The sequence below is a fragment of the Gastrolobium bilobum genome, unplaced genomic scaffold (assembly GCF_033153095.1).
Source record: "Gastrolobium bilobum isolate Gb01-03AN ecotype WA unplaced genomic scaffold, APGP_CSIRO_Gbil_v1 utg7653, whole genome shotgun sequence".
NCBI classification, from domain to species: domain Eukaryota; kingdom Viridiplantae; phylum Streptophyta; class Magnoliopsida; order Fabales; family Fabaceae; genus Gastrolobium; species Gastrolobium bilobum.
In genome coordinates, this window is record NW_026897564.1 from 2,273 (window position 1) to 12,649 (window position 10,377).

The following is a 10,377-nucleotide window of genomic DNA, read 5'->3' on the forward strand; positions in this document are numbered from 1 at the left end:
GTTATATGTTTGATATGTGTAATCCTAATCCTTAGGTTATAATTTTGTTTGAAGTTTATTAATAGTAATCTTTATCCCTAGAGAGTCATAGATTATATTGATATGAATTTCGGTATATGTAATCCTATTCGTAGGTTATTTCTTTTATATAAAACTTGGATGTAATCTGAATCCTTAGGTGTTTAGGTTATCTCTATTATATGAAATTTGGGCATAATCCTTATATGTAATCCGTAGATGTTCTTAATAGTTTGGTATGAACATTTCTATATATATAGGTATTTGTTTTTTTTTAAATTTAAATTACTACATATGATAATTAGAATATTTTTGGAAATTTTTTTATTATTTCAGAAATTATGATTATGTGCAATATATGATATAAACTTTTAATTCATGTGCAATATATGGATCTTATTGAATAATTATGAAAATTATGGAATTATACTACTCTTTAAGAAAAACTTTCCAAATATGTGTTTTAATGATTGAATTTAAATATTTATATTATTAATAACTATGATAATTGATGTGATGGGATTATTTGAATGACGATGATTGGATTTAGATTTTTCTATGATGAATGTTGAAGATTTGAATTATTATATCCTTGAATAAATTGGAAAGTTATGATGATGATCAGATTTGGATTTTACTGTGATGACTGTTGAAGATTTGAATTATCATATCCTTGAATAAATTGGAAAGTTATGATAATGATCAGATTTGGATTTTACTGTGATGACTGTTGAAGATTTGAATTATCATATCCTTGAATAAATTGGAAAGTTATTATGATGATCAGATTTGGATTTTACTATGATAGATGCTGAAGATTTGAATTATTATATAAATTCGAGAATTTATGATAATAGTTGTTTGAATTATGATACTTTGGAAAATTATAATGCCGTTGAGTAACTCATTTAGAGATGATAATACTTAAAGAATAAATAATTATGATTGAATCTTTCCTGATTGTGTGTGTTTGTAATAAATTAATGGTGGGAAGATAGCTTTGGGATGGTACCTCCCAAGGTGATGAACACAACTTTTGGGCTTTATGCCTCCGATGTGAAACTGATGTGAAAAAGATTATATCCGTTCTTTCCAAAGTGGTGTCTGGCAGGGTTTCCCGGGATACTAGTAGCAACTTTGGGAAGAGGTGTGCACACTAGGAAGATGTGAATTGATTATGGCCAATATGATTTGTTTGTGACTGGCAGGGTTTCCCGGGTCACAGGGTAGACTGGCAGGGTTTCCCGGGTCTACCATGGTTCTCTTCCCACTAAATATAACGAACTTAAACATTATTAATAATGAAATTTGTTATTTGATTTGATTATGAAGAATGTCATTGAGTTGTGAATATTATCATATTATGACTAATGTTGTGCTAAATATATTAGTTGATAATTACCAAATACATTAAATGAACTTAATAAAGATAAATATTATATAATGGAATTTTGATTATTATATTGATATTTGATTTGATTAATGTGGAATTGATTTGAACACTATTTGACATTTGATTTAATTTGTTATTACTCATATTAATTGTATTTTGATTAGGATTACCAGCTTTGCTGACTTTTGTGTTTGTTTGACTGCAATGATCCTGCGGCTGCGGGGGAGCAGATTTTCAGTGAAGCATGTTGCAAAGGATGGGGCTAGCTGTGGACAGTGAGGATCACGACTCGAGTATTTCAAGCTAGTTTCTAAGTTTAGAAATTTATGAGATTTAAATAAATGCATAAGACATATTTCCTTTATTTAAATTTTAGTCTTTGGTTTTATTTTAATGTAATAAATTTAGCCTTGCACCTGTTCATTGTACAGGTGCGGCGGTAACATTCCCCAAATTAGATTTTGATTAGCTTCCGCAATATTTCTATTATTATAATTGTGAAAAAAAAAATGAATTTTGACAATTTATTTATTATAAGATTGTTTCATAAATTGTTAGAAATTTGGGGTGTTACAGCTTGTCTCATAGATGTTATTGTTATTTTCAAATCTGAACCGATATAAAGAGGTTGCACGTATTCCAACAACTTGGGCTATAATTTTGTGTTTTTTGTTATGTTGCAGACGTCAGAAAGAGAAAAAGGAAGAAGTGGCAGAGCCTGAGGTTGATCCTGAAAGAGATCAAAGAACGGTGTTTGCTTATCAGGTATTCCAAGTACTTGTGGAATGCAATCACATGATCTTTTTGTTGATATCATTTACTGTCAGATCTAATCTTCAAAGCATTTTCACAGATTTCTCTGAAAGCAGATGAAAGAGATGTATACGAGTTCTTCTCGAGGGCTGGCAAGGTCATAATATTCCATTTACTTTCTTTGCTATCAAAAAAATTGCTTTCATCTGTTACTGTAGCTGGCATTACTCACGGTGCATAATGCATGAAAGTGAATTATGACATTATTAATAAAAATGGATCTTTTCCTTTTGAGCTTTTAATTGAATAGATCCATGTCTTCCTTAAAGAGTAAGATTTCTGGATGCAGTATAGATTTGAAAGGCATGTAATGCATTTCTATGTTTTTATCAGACAAAGCATTGGAAGGAAATCCATTCTTGTTATAACCTAGGCAGTGACAGTGTAAATAATTGTACTGTCCAGTAAATCCTTTGGTACCTCATGTTTGGAAAACTTCAATTGCAAGTGGAATATTGTAGTTATGCTCGAGTGATGTTGCACTTTCTTGCTTACTGATAGTATTACACTGTCTGGTGGACCAAATTAAAACTCAATATCTCATTTGCTGCTTTTTCCTTTCTTTGTTTTTTGCCCAATTTTGTTCCTTACAAAAACCTTTTTGTTCTTTAATATATGCCTTTCTGACATCTCTAGTTACTATTTTCAGGTGCGAGATGTTCGCTTGATTATGGACCGCAATTCAAGACGTTCTAAGGGTGTTGGGTAAGATCTTATAACTGTGGTCAGAACTAAATTTATTTATTTCTCCTCTTAATTATGTCATCTAATCATTATTTCAGACTGTCGTTTTGTTCCCGTTTCAGCATCCTTGCTTCTAACTTCCTTTCGAACTTATGCAAGACAAAAAGTAGCATGTTCGGCTGTTGGGAACAGCCGAACAGAGTTAGCTGTTACATAAATAAAAAGAGATAGGTTTATATTTTGAAATCAGTACTTCATGTTTGATTCAAATGAGTTTTTACAACTTAGAGTTCTTTGTAAATGAAATGATATTAATTCTGTGAACATTACCTTGGGGTTGAACAAGTGTATGAACTAATAGATTTTATGATGTGAAGAAAAGTAAAATTAATAGGAGTTGATCTTGCCCGTCTATCTGCCCCAGAATCTCCTTCATAATAATAATCTTTTATATTTTTCCCTTCTAAATTGCATATATATAGAAACCAGGGTGGGTATTTACACAGTGATGTGACCAGGTCACTAGTTCAATCACTCACTCACTCACTAGTTATAATTAAAATATGCAATTATGCAAGGGTAAGACTGCGTATAAGGATTGTCCCTCACTCACCCTCTGGGGTTTAATGGGGAGTGCTTTTATATATATATATATATATATATATATATATATATTTATATATATTTTAAGGTAGATATTTTAAACCTTGTCTTCAACGGCTTCGTATGATTATGTATTGCTTTCTTTATGTTTGCAGGTATATTGAATTCTATGATGTCATGTCTGTCCCCATGGCAATAGCACTTTCAGGTCAACCTCTTCTTGGTCAACCAGTGATGGTGAAGCCATCAGAAGCAGAAAAGAATTTGGTTCAGTCCACAGCATCTGTTGCTAGTGGACCCAATGGACTTATAGGCCCTTATTCTGGGGGAGCAAGAAGGCTGTATGTTGGCAATCTGCATTTCAATATGACCGAAGCTGATCTTTGTAGGGTGAGCATATCTTGTTTGTTTTGTTCTTTGGATATTTCATTGATGCATTTTATGATTAGTTCTCTTGAACTGATTGGCTGAAAGGGGTCCTTATGATATGATGTAATGTTGAGAGTAGAATGAGATAGGTTCATGGACTGAGAACTTATCTGCTCCTTTTTTTGTTGTCTGTGCCTATTCCTTTCCTTGTGTTACATTTCTTTTTGATTACTTGAAAGTCAAGATTTAACTTTTCCTTTGCTGTTTAATGATGGTATCTTATATTTGTTCAAAAAAAAAATATTTATTCAAAATAAAAATAAAAATAAAAATTATGGTATCTTATTTCCAACATTGCTTCTAATTGATTGTGTTATTCTTTTTTTCTCCTTTGTTAAATTGTTTAGGTGTTTGAAGCATTTGGTCAGGTTGAGCTAGTCCAGCTGCCTCTTGATGAAAGTGGGCACTGCAAAGGTTTTGGCTTTGTACAGGTGAATTTTATAATAGTTACTTATTTGTCTGAGTTAATCGTATTAAGTATTTCTACTTTGCTTTTTTTTGTTAGCAATATATCAAGCAATTGCTTGTATTCTATGTGGAAGCTTTCAATGAATTAAACTGAGGGAGAACTTCTATTTGGACCAAATGGAGTAATGATTTACTCATGAATAAAGTTGCTACTGGGTTCTGATGCTATTCTATTAAGATGACTTTATGATATGCTTTCTTCAAGAAGCAATTTTTTTCAGATTGTAGGTTAATTAATCAATTGTTTATTGTAGTTTGCACGCCTTGAAGATTCAAGAAATGCCCAGAGCTTGAATGGTCAATTAGAGATTGGTGGCAGGACAATCAAGGTACTGTTGAATTGCTGATTTGTTCATATATGAGTTTAGTTGGTCTTCTTTTACTAAAATTAGCCAATTAGGCTTTACATTTCCTGAAGTTTGAGTTCCTATTAAATTTTATAAAATGTGAATTATTCAATGTTGTTAAACTTGAGATCTTACTAAGGATTGGAAGGGAGTAAAAGATTTTTATATTGTACGATTGATACGGATTGTAAAATCTTATTTGAAATATAAAATTATATTCAAAACATATATATATATATATATATATATATATATATATATATATAAAGGAAAAAACTACTCTTATGTTATATATGATAACTTTCTCTCCTACACATCCTTTGATAACTGTGCCACCTTTTTTTTTTAGATGGTAGAGCCCACAAATTTATTTCTATGACATGAGATAATTTATCTCCTTTAACACGAGATTAATAAAACCCATATATAAAATGACAAAACAAAAATAATATTTAAATCAGTAATAAATTTAATTAAAAATTTCAATTTGTAAAAAGTAATCTAACTTTCAGTTTTTTTTTTAGTTATATAAATTTTTTTAATCTTCTAATTTAAATAATGTAAATAGTGAAAAGCAATGAGATAAGAAACATGTGGCTGAGCTATACCAAAGTGAAAATGACAATTCTGTGTCTCTTTTCTCTCTCTTCAATGGCCCAAGTGAAGAAGGCGTTTCTCTCTCTTCAATGGCTGATTGCAGCAGGAGGACTCCACTGCCCTCTTCATTGCCGATCTTGTTTCCGATTACAACCGCATTCTATCTCTCTCTCTCTCTCTCGTCCTTCAGTGGCCGCCGATTGCCGGCGGAGCACTTCACGTCCACTGCCCTCTTCATTGCTGATCTGGTATTTGACAACAACCGCTCCATCGTCTTCGACTCTTGTCCCCTTCTCTCTCTCTCTCTCTCTCACCTCTCTCAGGTGCATAGGTATTTGTTAATCATCTACGATCCTGTGCGATCCCATTCATTCACAATCCTGCGACCGAGTTGGCATGCGTCCAATGTGGAAAACTCGATCCTACGAGTTGGACCACGATCTTGACAACCATTTCAATTATTGAAATGTCAGAATGAGCGGTTAGGTTATCGACTAGTTTTAATTTGTATTTTGATATTGTCATATTGTGATATATCTAATTGGATGCTTAGACTGTGTCATAATCTAGTAATGCATTCTAATTATCATGTAAAGTTGTTGCACTGATGGATTTTCTCTATCGTCAAGAGTTTCAGATCCTGGGCTTTTGAAATAAGGACTTTTTAAAGGCTTACTTTCTTTTAAAAGGAATTTTTTTAAAGTTAAAGCTATTTTATGTTTGGATGAAGTACATAAAAGTACTTTTAAGTAAAAAAATTATTTGGATGTTGTAAAGAACCATTTCAACCCAAAACCTTAAGTTGTTGGGTGAGGGCCTTTTTAATGGTTTATATTATTCTCTAACACACCCCTTCGCACAAGAGTCCTTTGGGTTTGAAGTGTGGATATTGCAGAGGCCCAATTTTTTTTGGTTTTACTTTATGCTTATTTAATTCCACAAGTGAGGGGTGGTGAGGATCGAACTCGTGACCTTATGGTCACTTAAGCTTAAAGTGTTGGGTGAGGGTCTTTTAATGGTTTATATTATTCTCTAATAGTTTAACTTTTTTTTTTATAATTCTTCTTCGTCTTCTTTTTTTTTTTCTTAAAAAGAGTTGCATCTAAATGTGCATATTATTTATTTGAAAAAAAAGTTGCTTCTTGTAGGAAAAAGCCCATTCAAATGCACTCAATATGATCCTAGAACCTTCTATGTACTAACCAAACTATTCTTTTGGTAATTATTTTTCGTCCAGTTAGTGAATCTGGTAGATGATTTCATTGGGGGAAAATGGTGTTTTGATTTCTACTAATCTTTTTGTTACATTAGGCAAGAGTAGTTCATTTTTTGTGCTAGAATATTGTTAGAACTGGAATCAGAAAATCAGTTATTCTAGTATTATTCACTATAGATCTGCTACAGATATCAGTGCGATGTCATTAACAGAGGGTAGCATACCCAGAACTGTATTAGACTCTTGAAACACTAGATAATACAGATAACACAAGCATTCGAGAGGACTGGACTCTCCCTCCTTTTCCACTTGCATGTTTCTTTTCTACTCTTCCTATCCTTACCTTTGTATTCCCCTCCTAACTAACTGAATCTTCATTTCATTTCCTGCTTCTTTTTCACATGTGGAGAAGTGATTATTCCCCTTCCAACAGTGTCAGTGTGACTATTGGACTGCTGATTCTCTACAACCCCTTCCCTTCTTCCTGCAATACACCCACTTAATTGGTGGCCTGCTAATGTTTAGTAACAAATTTTCAGGAAACTATTATTAACCTACCATGATGATCTTCAGGGTCACATATCTAAATGTGCTTTTGATTTGACCTTGACTTCATTCAGCTTCACACAAGCTCATAAAAGTTGCATTTTTTGAGAATTTCCTACCAATTGGACATTCTGCTGATGATCTTTTGCATAGAGGATCTAAATTGGATAACCTTATTGCCTATTGACTTTGTTTTCTGAATTAGGTATCAGCTATTACTGATCAATCTGGAATGCTAGAAGCTGGAGGAAATCCTGGTGATTTTGATGATGATGAAGGTGGTGGCATGGTAAGTAATCTATTTCTCAAGAAAATTGCCCAAGACCTTATAAAATTTTACTAAATTACACATATATCCCTCCTTTTTATAAAGTCTGCATGGAACTCTGCTTATGCAGGGTAACGGCTGCATTTGGTAACAGAATAATCATGTTTCGTTAGTGTGGTTATTATGTATTCTATATTGGAGTAATTTACTCTCTTTATTTCTGTTATATATATTAGCAGCTGAATGAGTATTGTCTTCCCTCCCTTATTTCCATATTTGGTTGGTTTTCTAGAATATTTCTGTCTGGGAAGTGCGCGCTTGTAAAGAACTATTTCAACTCAAAACCTTAAGGTGTTGGGTGAGAGCCTTTTTAATGATTTATATTATTCGTTAACATTTTTTCTCACGTAAGAGCCCTTTGGGCTTAAAAGGGTGGATATTGCATAGGCCTATTTTTTTTTATTTTTTTTGTTTATCTTATACTTATTTAATTCCACAAGTGGGGGGCGGTGAGGATTGAACTTATGACCTTGTGGTCATGGAAGTTCTGATACCATGTAAAGAATTATTTCAACCCAAAACCTTAAGGTGTTGGATGAGAGTCTTTTTAATGGTTTATATTATTTTCTAACAGCGCTTATGAAGATCATGACCATTGCATTAACTGTTAAGGGTCCGAGGAAAATTACTCAGTTATGTGGTCAAGTAGTATATAGGAAACTACTGCTAGGTAAATACTTTACATGGTTGGAACTGAAAAATTGACTGATCAAGTTCTGAATATTATATAAATGAATTTTAGCGTGTTAGCATTTTTGAATCATAGTAATTTCAGTAATAAAAATAAATGATCAAAGGGATTATAGCCATTAGTTACTCTGGTTGCTTATTTATTGCTGTTAGTCATTAGTTGGTTTGAATTTAGACCCTGCTTGCTTTGGCGGACTGTATGGGTACCACGCTTGAATTTAAAAGGAGGATAGGCTTATTTTAAGTGCACGTGGAAAAAGTCTCCCCACTTCTCGTTCAACAAGTACAAAATTATAACGATCTTGAGTGATATTCAATAAACCATGAAGCATTTTGTTTCATTAGGTTCACCTATATGCTCGTCTCTGTTCAAAAATTGGTATTAACAAGTACTCTTTTATTATTATTATTATTAAAATAGAAATCAACTTGGACTGTTTTTTATTCTAACCAGTGTCTAAGCTGACCTTTCTGAAATTTTCAGTCCCTGAATGCATGTTCTCGAGCATTACTCATGCAGAAGTTGGATCGCAGTGGCACTGCATCAAGGTTTGTCCCCTACCATTTTAGTTTTCCATATTTTTAGATTAACATATCATCTCACTTGTGCTTTTGTTGACAGCATGGTTGATTCCCTTGGTAATTCTGTTAACAAAGATATTAGTCTACCAGCAGCGGCACTTCTGGGAGCTGCGAGGGGTTCTCCACTGGTTCCCGCCCTTTCTTCAGTTACTGCAGTAGCTGGTTTGCCAGGTGGAGGTCTCCAAGTTCCTACGGCTACAATTCCTTCTATTGATACAATTGGTGTTCCAAGTGAATGCTTATTGTTAAAGAATATGTTTGATCCCAAAGATGAGGTGGCTAAATTTCACCTATACTTTGAATTTTGTCTGCCATACTTTTTTTTTTGTCTAATGGTATTGCTGACATGATGTGCTGCAGAAGGAACCCGATTTTGATTTAGATATTAAAGAAGATGTTGAGGCAGAGTGCTCCAAGTTTGGGAAGTTAAAACATATACATGTTGATAAGTGAGTAAACTAGTGATCTGTGTTCCTCTTTGTCTTCTATAATATAAGATTTTAAGTTTGTGGCATTTTCATTTATTTATCATTTCTATCATAAGCAGGAATAGTGCTGGTTTTGTGTACTTACGATTTGAAAATACCCAATCTGCAATAAGTTCACAGCTGGCCTTGCATGGAAGATGGTTTGCTGGGAAGATGATCACTGCAAGCTTCATGGTACATTTGACTGGTTTTATTTCCCTTTTGTTATTTTTATTTTTTGTTTTCTTGATGTCCACAATTGATGAACATCTTTCCCTAAGTAGAAATCTACTAAGTCCTGTATATGATGGCAGGTGCCCCAGTCATATGAGGATAAATTCCTAGACAGCAAATAAATTCATGGGGTCTAGCATTCGGTAGCTGTTGCATTTATGAGGAATCTCGTGGCAGAAATACTCATCCTTCAGAATCATACAACTTACAGCTTCCTTTGAGAAAGATTTGATCAATCCATGTACACATCAATGGAACTTTCATTTGTCTTGAGAGGTTAAAAGGTGCTTTTTGTAAAAGCTGCAGTTGCTATACATCTTCTGTTTTTGCGGGGTGTTGGTTTGATTTAAGCATCTTATTACGGTATTACTATTGTAGCTTGGCAGTGTTATTGATTGGGACAATGGCTTTGTGATGCTAGAAACATCGATGTAATTTCACTTTGGCTGATGCCTGATGGCAATCACACAAGTTTTGATGCTCCGCACTTTCTTTGTGGGCCGAATAGTTTAAGGGAACAAAAAATTAGTTGGTTAAAAGTTTTGGGTGAATAGTAGTATTTGTTGGTGTCTAATTTCCTTTTATCTTCCAAAATTTCCACCAAATTATTTTAGTTAAACTTTTGCATCAAAATTTGGGCAACAATTTCTGAGGATGAAATTCAACGGTAGAGAACCTCAGTCAGTTTATGGAATCTATAAAATCTAGTATGATTGCCCCGTCCAAAAAGCTGCTTTAATTTATTTATTGTTTTGGTTAAGTTAATGGTTTTGGCAGGAATGGACCCATGTTTTATTGGAGCAGGTGAAGTAATCCTAGTATGGGATGCTCATATCGGCTAGGAAAAGATTGAGTATTGATGCTTTTGTTAGATGGCTATGTACTCTTGAAAAACCTTTTGTATTATGAGTGTACGTTTATATTTATCTTTTCTATGTCCAGGAATGCTATTGCCATATAAT

At 33.4% G+C, this 10,377-nt stretch overlaps 1 protein-coding gene across 2 annotated transcripts; it reads left to right on the forward strand.

Annotated features, from left to right (window-relative positions):
• The first annotated feature begins 422 nt into the window (after positions 1 to 422).
• On the forward strand, positions 423 to 10,066 carry LOC133308121 (uncharacterized). 2 transcript variants are annotated; one of them, XM_061508720.1, is made up of 13 exons: positions 426 to 1,704; positions 2,095 to 2,176; positions 2,265 to 2,321; positions 2,874 to 2,929; positions 3,667 to 3,901; positions 4,288 to 4,371; positions 4,663 to 4,737; positions 7,320 to 7,403; positions 8,617 to 8,681; positions 8,755 to 8,989; positions 9,075 to 9,163; positions 9,262 to 9,376; positions 9,496 to 10,066. In XM_061508720.1, the coding sequence occupies exons 4-13, from the start codon at positions 2,895 to 2,897 to the stop codon at positions 9,535 to 9,537; spliced, it is 1,059 nt and encodes a 352-aa protein (XP_061364704.1). In that variant the 5' UTR covers positions 426 to 1,704; positions 2,095 to 2,176; positions 2,265 to 2,321; positions 2,874 to 2,894; the 3' UTR covers positions 9,538 to 10,066. The 2 variants fall into 2 exon arrangements, with proteins under 2 accessions (XP_061364703.1, XP_061364704.1); XM_061508719.1 differs by having other exon boundaries at positions 423 to 2,176.
• The last annotated feature ends 311 nt before the right edge of the window (positions 10,067 to 10,377 follow it).